General features: G+C 27.0%; 2 protein-coding genes across 2 annotated transcripts; one reads left to right on the top strand and one right to left on the bottom strand.

Moving 5' to 3' along the window:
- Positions 1-38: 38 nt before the first annotated feature.
- Positions 39-8,372, bottom strand: LOC135143643 (pre-rRNA 2'-O-ribose RNA methyltransferase FTSJ3-like). The gene is made up of 25 exons (XM_064075539.1): positions 8,303-8,372; positions 8,143-8,248; positions 7,947-8,086; positions 7,732-7,844; positions 7,478-7,582; positions 6,805-6,930; positions 6,504-6,604; positions 5,726-5,888; positions 5,585-5,672; positions 4,298-4,353; positions 3,986-4,089; positions 3,551-3,594; positions 3,376-3,492; positions 3,213-3,270; positions 3,024-3,162; positions 2,840-2,962; positions 2,452-2,519; positions 2,313-2,407; positions 1,570-1,636; positions 1,421-1,508; positions 1,223-1,362; positions 1,076-1,169; positions 810-879; positions 641-750; positions 39-146 (listed from the first exon to the last, which is right to left on the bottom strand). The coding sequence occupies exons 1-25, from the start codon at positions 8,367-8,369 to the stop codon at positions 39-41; spliced, it is 2,490 nt and encodes an 829-aa protein (XP_063931609.1). The 5' UTR covers positions 8,370-8,372.
- Positions 8,373-8,530: 158 nt separating this feature from the next.
- Positions 8,531-11,576, top strand: LOC135143644 (pre-mRNA-splicing factor syf2-like). Its single transcript, XM_064075540.1, has 7 exons — positions 8,531-8,647; positions 8,711-8,836; positions 8,893-9,016; positions 9,159-9,249; positions 9,352-9,456; positions 9,682-9,762; positions 11,277-11,576. Exons 1-7 carry the CDS (start codon positions 8,531-8,533, stop codon positions 11,359-11,361), a joined length of 729 nt encoding a protein of 242 aa, XP_063931610.1. The 3' UTR covers positions 11,362-11,576.
- The last annotated feature ends 3,457 nt before the right edge of the window (positions 11,577-15,033 follow it).

The raw sequence follows: 15,033 nt of genomic DNA on the forward strand, positions 1-15,033 counted from the left end.
ATCGTGTTTTCTTAAAAAAATGCTTTTTATTATTTAAGTTATTTTTTTGATTTTCTTTTTTTAATCCTTAACTTTTTTCGTTCCAAGGCTCTTTTCAGTCCTTCCTTATCTTTCTTCATTCTAGGATCAACAAGTTTATATGGGCCCTTTATAAAATAAAGTAGTTATAAAACAGTTAATTAAGATAGCAACGTCAATAAAAAAGGAAGCAAAAAATTAGATTTATTTTTTTAATATATAATAAAGGTGTATACGGTAAAAAGTCGCTTCTAAAAGCTCTAAGTATACTGAGTTAATTTCACAAATGCAAATTTAAAAAAAATGAAAGCAATTCAACTTAATAAACAACAAACCTTGTGACTAAAACGGTAAATACGCTCAAATGAAAGTCGTGGTTTAAATAAATTTATCATAGTTAACAATTCTAATAAAAATACATTCTATATAATTCCGCTTACAGCAAGTTTTTGTAATAAATATATATATAACTAACTTAAACTGTAATGCGCAAGTTAAATAGCATAAAGCCTTAAGTTTTTTCTAAATAAGCAAAAAGAAATTTTAAGTAAAAATAATCTTTACATAACACAAAGAAAAAGTAATCCGATCAATAAAACGAGTAAAACTGTGAAAATATTACCTTTACGCTGTGGGATCTTTGGCTTTTCCTTCGAGCCCCCGACTTGGAAGCGACAACGTATTGGACGTTTCTAGGTTTACTACGGGTCTTTCGAGAGTAGTGAAGTTTTTCTTTGGATCATAATTAGCCAATCAATCGAAACGAAAAGAAAAACCACGTGTCAATAAACCAATTGTTCTCCTCTTAAATGCGTCGCTCATGTTAGGATTGTCAATAATAGACTCAGCCTTCCTTTTCATCTGCAACAGAAGCATATAAAAACTTCAAAATTTTGTTTACAGTATAATGAAATATTCAAAGCATAATAATGTAACAAGCCAGCCGACCAATGTGAACAGCATTTCAATCAATGCATGTTTACGGTTGGTATTGCATTAAACTCTGTTTCACACTGGCAGAAAAAGAGGGGATACAGCTAATATTAAAGCTACTTACGCCCTCCAGTTTCCTCGAAGCCTTCAACTTCTTCCTCGCTTTGGCCTCCTGAACTTTTTTAATTGGCCGAGAGTTAATTTCTTTTAATCGCTTACTGTCCAATCATTTAGTAAGGGATCTACATCTAACCAATGACATAAAGCAGACCTATAAAATTGCAGGACGTCGCTTGGCACATGGATATATTTCTTATAGTGTTTTTGTTGGTCATCGAGAAACCAATCAGGCAAAGGCCCGTCTTGAAAAGCAAAGCGGTGATAAGAATTGTCCTCTAATCTGGCTTTTCGCTATATATTATAGAAGTATAAAAAAATTTAATTTTACTAAATATGATATAAAAAAAACCTTTTTAGAAATAAGAAGGGAGCCCAAAGCAAGTCCCTGTGCGTCCAGTTTCACTGAGTTCTTATTTTTAGAATCCGAAAAATCGTCACTGCATAAAAAAATTAAAATAAGCATTAATAGTAATAGTAATAATAAATAATAGCAAGAACGTTTCACTTTCTAAATCGCACTCGGAAATAAATTTTACGGTTTCAAGTTCACCATCGGCAAGGCGAGCTTCAGAAAATATGATAATAAACTTTTAAGAAGTTAAGCAGAATAACAAAAAAGGTTCCGTGTTTATATTTTTTGATAAAATGTATAACAAATGTATTCTATAAAAACTTGAAGTAAAAATAAAAAAACTTCAATAATTGAAATTTTTCTTATAGAGGACTTAAAAAGTAATATAAGTAATAAAAAAACAATTTTTTTTTAAACTTTATTGCCATAAAATTATAAAAAAAATAGTTTTATAAAACACTTCAACTGTTATAATTAAAAATTATAAAAAACTGCAGTACTTAGTAAAGTATAATAAACGAAAAAACCTTTAAATTTATAATATATATAAAATATTTAATTTTATTAGAATATATATAATTCCAAATTTATTATGATAACATGAAAAAAATAATTTCAAAAGTAAAAAAAAATTTCTTGATATTTCAATGGGGAAATTATAGACTTTAATAAAATATTTAAAATTTTTTAATAATTTATAGTAAAAAAATTTTAAAAATAAAATGGTTTTATTAAAAATAATTAAAAATATAATAAGTTAATGCTATGCAAAGTTTTATTACATAAAAAATTAGGACTCAACTTTATAAATAAAAAATAAAATAGAGAAGTTCTTAAAAAGAAAAACCAAAAGCAATAATGATTATAATTATAATAATACTAATAAAACTTTTTAAGCTCGCGCTTTTCTCATGCAACTTTTGTTGAAACCTTTTAGGCAAATCTGAGGTTTCAGCAGGTGTGACCGTACTTTTTCTGGCGAGTCTACTAATAATTTTAATAATAATAATGATAGTAATATTAGAAACCTTCTTTCAAGTTCCTTCTTTGCTTGTTCCTCGTTTTCTAAATCCGATAAAATTTCTGAAAATTCATTCTAAATAAAAGTTTACTTAAAAACTGTTCTTTTATAATGTATAAAAAAAGTTTATTGCTAAATATTTAACATTAAAAAAAAGTAAAGCAATATTTATATAACAAGTTAAAGAAGTTATTATTTCTATAACTACTACAATACAGGCATCACTATAAAAGTAAAAAACGCTCAAAAGCCATGCAGGTTGGAAACTGATGCTTACTAGCTAATGACTAATAGTTATTGGTAGTTTAAAACCAAAAAAGTGCCCAATAAACCACTTATCAAGCAGAGTCGTCCTTAATAATAAAAATAATAATTATAAATAAAAAGGGATATACCTGAGCAAACCACATATCAATAGAACGAGAATCGTCAGTAGAACTCTCTGCGGCCAATGAACTTTTATTACTATAGGAACTCACGTGCTTTTTACCTTCGCAAAAATTTTGTATTGTGGAGCTCTGTATTTTCCAAAACTTTCTTTCTAAAAGTTGTTATAAAATATTACAAAAAATATTCGACCTTATCAGGTTTGTTATATTCTAGCAACGCTTTGTTATGGCTGTTGATTTTTACTAGTTTTTCGGCAACTTTACTCTCTTTACTTCGTTTGTTCTTAATAATATTATAATACTCATCCATTTCCTTTATTCTTTGCATTCTAATTATAATAGTTGTATAATAATAGCAATAATAATAATAATAAACTACTTGTAGTGATGCAGTTCAGGGTCAGAATTCTCACTTAATTCTGCTTGAAGTTTTGCTTCTAAAAAAATAATAATAATTTACAAATAAAATTACATAAATGAAGTGCGCAAGTAAATAATATTGTTTTACAATACTAAAAAGTTTGCAAATAGTAATATTTTACCATCATCAACTTCATTTTTTTGGACCTTTTGCTTTTCTTCTTTCAGTAGCGGAACTTTATTTTTAAGAAACGCCCTCATGATGGGCTTTTCACACAAAAGTTTCATGGAAAACAACTCTGTTATAAGATTTTTTATAGTTAAATTTACTACTATTATTATTATTATAAGGCTGACCATCCTCAACAGTCAAACGATTAGCCGGAAGACCCATTCCATGCCTCGAATAATAATAAGTAAGTAGTGTATAAGTAATATACAATTATATAATTAAGTAATAAGATAACAATAAATAAATAGGAAATATTATTAATGAAAATAAAATAATAACGCTTAATAATAATTATAAATAAAAAACATAATAAAAATTAATAAAAAAGAATAGCAATTATAATAATGAAATTATATAATATTAATAATGAATAACAATTAATAATATAAATAAATATAAAAATAATAACAATTTATCATAAAAATAACTAAATAAACAATTAAATAAAATAATATAACAAAAAAATAATTTAATAACAGTATATAATAACAATTAATAATATAATAATAAATAATAACACCTAAATTAACAATTAATAAAATATATAATATGAAGAACACAATTCTTTATTTTTCCTCTTCAACAGGTGACGATTTTCTTTTCTTTTCTTGGCCTTCTCTTTTTTTGTTTTCAAAAGTTGTAGTTCTTTAAGTTTTTCGTTGGCCTTAAAAAGGATTTGAATATAAATATATATAAATCATTGATCTCCACTTATTAAAAACTAATAAGAAACTTATTATTTTCAATACAAAACTTTTGATAGTCTAAAAAATAATTGTATTTGAAAACTTTATAAAAAATTTAATTATATTAAGAAACTTTTTTTCTTCTTTTTAAAAACTTCTTTAAGGTCTATTATTATAATAATAAACCTCTAAAAGTTCGCTTTCCTCAGCCGTTATCTCAACGTTATCGTGCTCGCTCGGTTCTGCCGTCGAAAAAAGTTTATTATAAAAACTTTTGTAGTTTTCAGATAATAATAAAAATATTATAAAAAATAAAAAATAAAAGTATACTATAAGAAACTTTTCAAGTTCTACGTGTAATAAAAATATAGTACTTAAGTTTTTTATTAAAACAAAATTTTTTAAAAAATTTATATTTTAACAAATTAATAAAAATACAATAATTACGTTGAATAATAAGAGAGTGTATAAAAAATAAAAAACAAAAAATATATGTAAAAAAATATTGTAATAGTATGAAGTTTCTGTTGTCTATTTAAAAAAAATAAGATAGTAGCATATAAATATAGAATATACTATATATCAAATAATGATGTATATAAACACAAATTAAAAAAACAAAGCTTTCGTTGTCTAAATAAAAAAATAAAAATAAGGATACTACAAAAAAGAAAGTTTTTATTAAGTAAAGAAAAAGAAATTTAGATATAATAATTAAAAATTATAACATAATCATTAATAAAAAATTAAATAACAGAAAATATCATTATACAGGTATGAAGTTTTTATCGTTCAAGTAAATTATAATAAATATTGCTACAACAAAAATAAGATAAGATAAAAATCGTAGATAAAATAAAGGAAATAATTAGAATTATTAAATAATATAACTTTATTTAAAAAATGATATTATGTAAGTATGTTGTGTTATTCAAAAAATTATATAAATATAATAAACAAACATTACAAAAGTATAAAATTTTTGTAATTCAATAAATATGATAGAAGATTTAATAAATTAAGAATTACATAAATAACTGAAATTATTTTTTTTAAACAAATTCTATTATAAAAATATAATACATTACAAGTAAAAAATTATAATAAAATAGAAAAAACAGTATAAAGTAGTATTTATCTGTATTAATAAAAAATAATAAAATAATATAACAAATAATATTAATAAATATTAAATATTATATAAAAAATGGAAGTATCACAAGTATAACATAATTCATAATACAAAAAGTAATATGTAAATAACTAAAAATTAACAGTACACAATTTATATAAATCAAAATTACATAAAATTCAATTAACAAAATTTTATAATAACATAAAAATATTATAATAACAAGAATAAATATGTAATCAATAAAAAAATATTGTTGTAAAATTGGAAAAAAGAAAAAAAAGTTTAAAATGTTTTGATAAATAAAAAAATTAGAATTCATAAAGATTATAGAAATCAACGATCTTCCAAAACGTTTTGTTCCTTCTTATTGATTTCTTCGAAAAGTGGGAGAAGTGCTTTTCTCCACCTTAACACATTTCGTAAATCCTTGAAAAAATAATATATAAAAATTTAAAACAAATCAAAATAAAAATGCAAACCTTTTTGTTCAATACTTTTATATCTTTTAAACACTCGCGAATCTCCTGCGTAGTGGCCATGTGGCCAACATAAGGGTCGTCAATTTCCGGTTGAAAAATAACTTCAGCGCACCGCGAAAGTGCGAGAAGAGGATCAGTGCAGCCAAGAAAATCAGAAACAGATCTTAAATTTATACAAAATAATTATAAATAAAAAAAGTAAAAATGCCTTAAATATACTACAAGAAACAAAACTTATATTTAAATAATTTAGTTATACTCAAGCCGTAGGCTTAAATAAATCAAAAACAAACAGACATTTACATACAAACTTACATGAACAATTTATAAAAATGCGCTCTTAAACAATGGAGGGTTTAAAGAAATTAAAATAAAATTTTAAAACTGATATTTCCATTGAAACTTCGGGTTCATTCAAAGCAAAACTTAATTATATGTTAAAAAAAACTATAAATTGTTGACATAATTATCCGTATAAAGCAAAAAAACAATAACAAAAGTTGATGGATTAAAAAAAATTCATCTAATTTAGGTAGAGTCGTAACGGAAAGTAAGTAACAAAACTAATTTTTATATTAAATTCAACAATTTTTATTGTAAAAACTTTATAATTATAAAAGAAGGAACAGAACATAATAAAAGATTTTTAAAAAAAATTAAATCAAAAACATAAAAAAAGTGTTTTATGTAAATTAAAAATTCAAACTAAAATTAAAAATACATAAAGTTCAAGTACCTAAAAATTTATAAAAAAAATTTGTATATAAAGAAAAACTACAAAGTTTCGTGAAATGAATCTTCATCATCTTTGTAGCCAACTGCTGAAGAGTTCCTTCTATTATTCGTGAAAAGTGCCTGTGACTTGCACACTCCTTCGACCTATAGTAAAAAAATTAAAAATATTAAATAAATAATATAAAAAAATAAAAATTAATCTAACAGAAGGAAATATATATAAAAAAGGACTTCTACAATTATATTATAACATGTAAAAATAAAATAATAATAAGCGCAAGAAAAAATAACAATAAAAAAGCATCTTTATAAAAATTATATTTTTAATATAAAAAATTAATTACTTCTTTAAATATGAATTTGCTATCCAAAAACCGAGGATCCAGTGAGGTGGGTGCTTTAAAACCGCAGCAAACCACAAATATTTCGGCTGAAACGTTACGGGAAGCCGCCGGTTTCGTCGCGTGAACCTCAAAAGTAAAGTAGCGATGTATAAAAATATATAATTAAAAAATTAAAAAATTAAAAAAAGGAACGAAACAGAATGTAAAGTAATAAAAAATATTAATGATAAAGAAATCCGATAAGCACAGATTATTATATAAAAAAAGAATACATAAAAAAAGCCCCCAAAAATACATAAAAAAAGGTAAACAGCACAACCAAAATATCAATCTAGAAAATACTCATATAAAAATAAAAATAAAAATTAAATAATTGTTTATAAAAATATATATATAATAACAAAGATAAGGGTATACATAAAAAATTACCTATTATATAAATATACAGTAAGAAAATAATACAATAATTTAAATAAAAAATTAAAAATTTTAATGTGTATAAAAAATAAAAAAGTTACTATAATACCAAAATTATATAAAAGTTAATAATGAAATTCGCTGATTCTACGAAATGTATTATCATAAAAGTAATCAATAAGGTTGATAAAAATAAAAAATTATAAAATAGAAAACAATAAAATTTCAGCTCACACGTTTAGAAAAGTCAACGTACTTTATAGAAAAGCTTATTTAAAACCCACATCAAGGCAAAATAATCGCGACTTCGGAAAACTTTCGTAATAAAGTATCCACCTTGCTTCAGAATATCAGTAGAAAGCTTTACACAATAAATTAAAATTTGGATTAATGAAACCAATTAAAAGTAAATTACCTTCAAAATTTTATAAGTCGTTAAATAAATAATAAAGAACATTCAGTACATTAATAACATAAATTGCAAATAGTTAGTTTTACATATTATTAAACCTTTAAGGCCTTTAAAGTCAAATCAGCTTGATCAAAAGCGTCCTGAATCCAGGTTTGTCCAACGTTCGGAGAACCATCATGAAGTACGCAGTCAGCTTTCCAGTGCTTCAGCTCTAAAAAAAATTAGTTTCATTAGAATTTGAATAAAGCTAGAAAAAAATAAATATAGCTCTCAGCGGACTCTAAAGTAAAATAATATAAATAACTATGAAGACCTCTCTTTAAAGCTTGTCGGCAACTCTCTTCTGTAATATCTTCTTGCAACGTCAAACAATTGTGGATGGGCTTGATGGGAACACGATCAACACCTATAATAATACTTGAAATGGGAGCAAACTTTCGAGCAACTTGGAGCCTAAAAAGTTAAAATAATAAGGATAAAAATGTAAAAAAAAATTTGAGCAAAAATACCATCCGCCTGGAGCAGCACAAAGATCGACAATCACACGCGACTTTTCCAAAAAGTTAAACTTTTGATTCAGTTGAATTAACTTAAAGGCTGAACGAGCGCGGTATCCTACAACACGAAAGGTTAAAGGACACTTTGTATAATATTTTTTAAAAAAGGTACCTTGCTCCTTTGCCAAATAATAATATTTATCTAACCTTTTTTTAGCTTTGCGCCTGTCTCCTCCCATCCTACCAAGTTAACTTTTTTAGAAAAACAAAGCCAGTCATTGCATCTCGGCAGTTACAATAGAGGGTCACGTGGATTACTGATGCAGAAAACCAAATATAGGAAGTCTTAATCACTAATTGGTGATGGAACTTCGGTTTTTACTAAATTTTAGTTGAGAAAATGAGTGACTTAAAGGCAGAGCTTTCTCCTTCCACTGTTTTGGAAACACCAAATTCTTTTTCAAAGCTGTCTAAAGTAGATAGAATAAAGAAATTTAAAGAGTTACAAAAGAAAAAAGTTATTACTAATTCTATAAGGCAACTTTCATCTTGCTGGGTTTTTACTTTTGTTTACTAAAAGGAGGATGCATCCCGAATAAATAGAAAGGAGCTTATTGAGGAGGACAAACGAAATAAATTACCTTCCAACTGGCAATCAAAGCAGAGACGGGTCGAGTGGGAGCTGAAAGAGGCAGCCGCTGAAGAAGTTTGCTACTTTTTCTTTGGTTTTGTTTGGTATCGTTTATTTCTTGGGCTAAGTAGAAAGCTAAAAAAGAAGGTTATGACTATAAAAGATTGAAATATATGGAAACAATGGCCTCTGATGCTTTAGCTGAACACAGAAAAGCGAAAAAACGAGCTGCCTACGCCGATCCCGGATTTTCTGGTTAGCTTTTGCTAGATTTTCCAACGAGTTTATATTTGCAACAGTTTTGATAAATATTTATTTTTTGCAGGATGACCCTTATTTTTTGTATATAGAAGTTTTGTGCTAAAAATTTAAATTATTGAAACTTTATAAAATGTAGACTACCGACAAGCTGCTATAAGAAGTTATAAGAAAAAAACAAAGTTTATTAACATTGATTCAGAGGAATATAATCAAAATAAAGAGGAATGGTTTGTTATTTTTATTAGTTCTTTATAATTCCATTATTTTATGTTTTGTAAACTTTTTTTCTTCTCTATTCTACTTTATTGTAAAAGTACTTAACTTTATAGGGGAGAGGACTTTTATGGAGGAAGTGCAGGCCTTAGTTATGGTCTAGCTGGAGCGAATCCGAGTGAAGCCGCTATTGATCGCGTCGTTGCTGATGTTAAAAAATTGTATTTTTTTTCAATTTTGTTATATAAGATAATAATAGGCTAATAAATTTAATCTTCGTATATTCAAATCGGCACTAAGAAAACCTATTTTAATTTCTAACTTATAAATGTTTACATAACATTAACTTTTATATAATCTATTTAAGTTTATTTATTGTAAATATAACTTTAAAGATGTTTATTTTTTTTCAATTCATTGGTACACACATCATCTAACTATATTAGAGATGAAAAACGAAAGAACTTTAGCAGGCGGCGTGCTTTTGATGATGACGCTGATATCGATTACATCAACGAGAGAAACAGGTTATTATGCATATTTTCAGGGAGTTTTTTGTCTTTATATGATGCAAACTTTGTACTATTTGAATTTATTAAATTTGTATTCCTTTATTTTTATATTTTCTTGCATAATAAATTAATTCAACAACCGCCTTTATACAAATTATTATATTTATATAATTTGTTAGTTTTATTGGTAGTAAATTGATTTTAATTTTAAATATTATATTCGACTTGAATTTTTTGTTTAATTTTTTATTTTTGCTTTATAGTTTTTAATTCACAGTTTTATTTTTACTTAATTCTATACATTATAATTTTTTGAGTTAATTGTTATAAATAACATTATTTTAATTGAATTTTATATATTAATAAGTCCTATTTTTTTTGATTATTTTATTTCATTTATTTAAATTAATCTAATTTAGAATTTAATATATATATATATAATTGTTTTAGTACTCTTTTGGCCGAACTTTGTATTTATTTTTTATATTTAATCTAATTCCATGACTTATATATATACATTTTCATTTACCTTTAATATTTCATTAGTACTGTTTGATTTTTTCCTGTATCGTCTTTGTTAATTTAACTTACGCCTTTTTAATAAAAGTTTGAAAAGAATATTTCATATTTACTTATAACTTTAGTTTATTAACTTATTAAAATTTTTTTTATTAAAGCTAATGTATGATTTTATAACTTATATTAGAATTGCTTTGAAATATTCTCTAGTAAATTACAGAAATTTTAAATTTTATAATAATTATAATTTTAATTATGGTTTTTTATCTCATAATAAAACGTATTAGACTTATACTAAATAACTTTATTATTAAATAGTAAAATTTAAATACTTTTTTAACGTAGTTTTTCGCTTGATTTTTGTGAAATATTTAGATTTTATTTAGAGATTTTTTACAAAATTTGTATTTTTATATCTTTAAAAAATATTAACTAAATAGTTCAAGTATGCTTTAATAAATTAGTTACTAAACTTACTTTACAGTTAGATATTGTTTTTATATAATTGGTTAATGTTTATTATTTAGAAATTTTTTTCGGATTTTCAAGTTTTATATAATTGATTAGTAAATTTTTTTTTTATAATTTTAAATTATATAAATTTTTTATACCATATACGATTATAAGGCAGTATAATATTTAACTTGTTAATTTTAACCTATAATTCCGTAATATATATTGAATAATACTACTTTCTATATATTTTTATAAATAAATTTTAATTTTAATTTATGAGTTTTTTTGGTTATAATTCTTAAAAATCTTATTTAGTTATTTTTTCCTTATAGCATTTATTACTTATTTACCGTTTATTGTTTGTTTATATTCAGAAACTATTCTTATTGCTGGAATTTCATATTAATAACTCTTTTTTTCAAATTCTATAAATCACTTTAATTATTTTATTTATTAAAAAACTTAATTTTGAAAGTTTTTTATTTTTTTGATAATGTTGAAAAAAACTTATATTATATATTTTTGCACTAAAATTATTCAATTTGAAAACTCAGACGCTTTAATCAAAAACTGGAGCGTATTTATGGACAGCACACAGCAGAGTTAAAGCAAAATTTGGAACGAGGGACTGCTTTATAGCCCCCTTTTTATTTTTGGATCTTTATTTTTCAGTGATCTTTTGAAATTAAATTTTAGTATCTATTTTATTGTAGACGAAGTTTTAATTTCTTTGTGAGATCTGTTTGCGGAGAAAAAAGTAAACTTCAGAATTAATAAACTTATTATCGCTCAACTGCGCTGTAGACTATTAAACTTCAAAGAACTGGATCAGCGTGGAATTGGGACTGATTAGTTTTATATTTAATTATTAAGCATCTGGGCTTTTTTAAAAAACCTCTTGAATTTAGTAATTTTTTAAGTTATTATTTTTATAAGGTCAATCTTAGCAATGTGTAGGGCTTCAGTTACTGCATCTTTTCAGGTTGTTTATCTATAGAGATTTTGGTTTTTATTCTACTTATTAGAGTAAACTATAAAATTCACTTAACACCTTGTGTTCTATTATAATCTTATCGAAGCTTGTAAGTATTATAATAGCTTTTACTAAGTTTGAAGGGAGCTATTATTCTCTTTAGTTACGTTTAATTAAAAAGTAATTAATCTTCTAGTGTTCTGTCGATCTTAAGGAACCTCCTGTATATATGAACTGCTAACATACTAGATTATAGCATTTAATAATAAAGATTTTACCTAAAAACTTTTTATCAAGCCTAAATCGAGGAGGGGTTAGCGTAGTGTAGCACAATAGGGGAATACACTTTTGATCTCATTTTTAAGTTTTGTAACTGAAAATCTCTAGTGGGTTAAGAATGGTATTATTCAGAAAGTTAATGTGGCGTAAACAGAACTTGAATTAGTAAGTGGGAAAAGTTCGCCGTTGAAATGCTTCTTTTAAAGTGTAGATAAACACTCTTCTTTGAGGTTATTGCTTTTTATATTGAGTGTTGAGTATTTTCGTGTGCCTTTTAAAACCGGGCTAAGACTTACGATCCAATTAGTTTGGATGCTGGAACAAGAGGAGTAACTCTAACTTGGGCTACTGTAAGAACAGTTTATCTTTTACATATTCATAACCGAAAAAAAGAAAAACGGTTATTTTGGTAAAGCTTATAATGGTACTAGCTTGTAATTTAAACGTAGCTATTTATTTTTGTACATAGACGGAACCTTTATCAAATTAAGGTCAGGGTAACTATAGCTTCCAAACAGATTTACTTGATATAAACGTAAACACTTTTACTCTTAAAACAGTAATGCCACTGAAAAACGAAGAGTTGTTTTCCTAGTGGAAATTATTAGAACAGAGAAGATCGATTAGGGAATATGGTCCAGCTTGATGCTGAAATTACAGCGCTGGGAAGTGGATTGCATTCTTTGGTGAATAAGCCTGATTAGCTTTAATAATTGAGTCGAATACAATAGTGTATCAATAAAGCTTTTTTTACGCTCACCCATCCGAAGCTTTTTGAGCATATAGACACGCACAGAACTTCATAATACTGCACTACTTTTTAAAAGGATGTGCCTGGTCAACGCTAACTTTACGTTAAAAGCCTCAACAGTTGAAACCGAAAGTTAGAGAACAGCACATGTGCGGTCCTGGCTCAAGGGTTTTCTAAAGTTAGCGCCATTGTAGATGCAAATTTTAGTATATGACTGAAACCTCTCTTGAAAAGTATGAACCCACTTAATAACGAAGCCTTGCCTTTGTAAAATACCAGTTTGCATTAGACACACCTGCTTTTAAAGGTTGCGCCGTAGAAAACACACCTCTGACGATGGTGCTCAAGTGCATCTATAAGCATATAGATTTAGGCTGAGTAGTATCATTGCAATTAATACATCTCTCTTTACTTTAACCCTTACGTTAGTTCTCCTAGTTATGAAAATTAGATTTATTAGTTAAAATGGTTAAGGGTATCAGTTATTAATTTAAATCAACGAGTCTCCATATTTTATATTGAGTGCCATTAGGCTTTAAACCTTAATATCTTGAAGAACCAAAGTTAAACAACTGCCAGTAGAAACTACCTCTGAAGCAATAAAAACTGTTCGCGTATCCACCTCCCCCCATAAACACACTGCTAATGATAGGTTTTTTACCAAGTTTAGCTAGATTAATATTATTACACCGGAGTGCAACTTTTGCGCGGTCAGCAGCCGAGAAAAAGTACCCCGATCCCTTAACTCGAACGAATTTTACATAATCAAATGGTTTGCTTTAAAAAAGTAGTCCTAAGGTATCAGATATTTAAGTTAAATAGCTATATATTCGCAGTTTAATCTAAAAAAGATGAAGGGCATTGCTAATGTACTAAAGATCTTGTTTACAAGGCTAAGGAAGTCCCAGAACGAATATTTTAACATTGTTGAGGGAGGAGCACGAAGATTTTATCTCAAAATTAAAATTTATGCTTTATGAAGAGCTTCATGTTTTGCATTTTAAGCCACATAACCTATATAAAGGATAGTGTCTTTTTAGCAGTAAAGACGCTGCGCTGCAATTATTATTAAAAACATTTTTTTTTCACACTAATATTCAGGGGAACATTCAACAGGTAGACAACTGGGAATCGCTTTACAAAAAGAATGTTGAACGATAAACGTAGTCTGCTCTTTATACCTTCAAGCAAAGCACTGTATCATAAAGTTTTTAAAAATACATAGCCTGATAGAAGAAAACAGATACGCAACAAAATTTAAGGTTTTGGGCAGTGTCCTTTATCTCGACGCCTCGCGTAGAATTTTTTACTAAATGGTACCCACAACATGCGATGGGTAAAATTAGTGATACAGTGTATTAATTAAGAGGTCGAAAAACTAACCCTTTAATACACAAACAACTCAACTCCTTGCTATTCTTTTTGCTATTATTAATTGACTATGTCAGTGTTCGTCAAAAAACACACACATTGAATGTACGCGATCTCGACATGATGAGAGCGTACAAACTAAATTTAAGCTTGTGTTAATCTAGCCCACAGAATAAATTTTAAAGCCCATTGTACGGTCAAATATAGCGTGCGCCGTCTCATGATTGGTAACTGAGCTCTTCTGCTGGTAATTGATTGGTGTGCTGGTAAGCCGTTCTTAGGTGTTATTAGTACTGCGTCGAGAAACGATGGCCTGGGGCAAGCTGAAGGCCTTGAGGTTATGCACGTTTCAAACAAACCACGATGCGCTCACCCTAACACGTAGCAGCTTGTATAGTCTCACTTGAGGGGAAGGAATTAATGCCGGTAAGTCGTAGACCCAGATGGTAGAGGCGTATGTTCATGGTTTAATTGGAAATACACCCATACAAGCGTCTCTTGTTGCGCAACGAGAGTTTGCTATTAGCACAAAGAAAAAAGTTAATAGTTTGAGCCGTCGCTTTGACCTTCGTCGCGATATAGTTTACATGCAGCCACCATGGGAGCTTGTTGTCGATGATGACCCATATCGCCTGGGAACATCAAGGGAGTCAGCGGCCGTGTAGGTGCAGTGCGCTTCTTCGTGACAGAAAAGACCTCACTTCTTTCAGCATTAAAAGTAATTTCTTAACGAAGACAACTGTTGAGCGTTACTTGGTAAACTGATGACATAATTAAAAACCCCAAGGTGATTATAAAGGTTATTTACGTAAGGCCACGATACAGGTGTTAAAGTTGCCATCTAAGCTCTTTGGTTAAGAGCATTGGACGCCCAAATTTCAAGGTAATGCGATCGATTCTCACTAACGCGATTCTTTTTATTGGTTCCTTGATGGTG

This window comes from Zophobas morio, unplaced genomic scaffold, assembly GCF_036711695.1.
Source record: "Zophobas morio isolate AGI-343-1 ecotype UQ-CSIRO unplaced genomic scaffold, CSIRO_AGI_Zmor_V1 ptg000068l, whole genome shotgun sequence".
NCBI classification, from domain to species: Eukaryota; Metazoa; Arthropoda; class Insecta; order Coleoptera; family Tenebrionidae; genus Zophobas; species Zophobas morio.

Excerpts from the sequence above, each read along its gene's own strand:
- LOC135143643 (XM_064075539.1), bottom strand. The coding sequence starts at position 8,369 with ATGGGAGGAGACAGGCGCAAAGCTAAAAAAAGGTTAGATAAATATTAT. Across the intron at positions 3,493-3,550 it reads TCGTTTGACTGTTGAGGATG|AGTTGTTTTCCATGAAACTT; the intron begins GTCAGCCTTATA and ends ATCTTATAACAG. Across the intron at positions 880-1,075 it reads CTTCGAGGAAACTGGAGGGC|ATGAAAAGGAAGGCTGAGTC; the intron begins GTAAGTAGCTTT and ends CTTCTGTTGCAG.
- LOC135143644 (XM_064075540.1), top strand. The coding sequence starts at position 8,531 with ATGAGTGACTTAAAGGCAGAGCTTTCTCCTTCCACTGTTTTGGAAACA. Across the intron at positions 8,648-8,710 it reads AAGAGTTACAAAAGAAAAAA|GAGGATGCATCCCGAATAAA; the intron begins GTTATTACTAAT and ends GTTTACTAAAAG. Across the intron at positions 9,457-9,681 it reads GTTGCTGATGTTAAAAAATT|AGATGAAAAACGAAAGAACT; the intron begins GTATTTTTTTTC and ends TAACTATATTAG.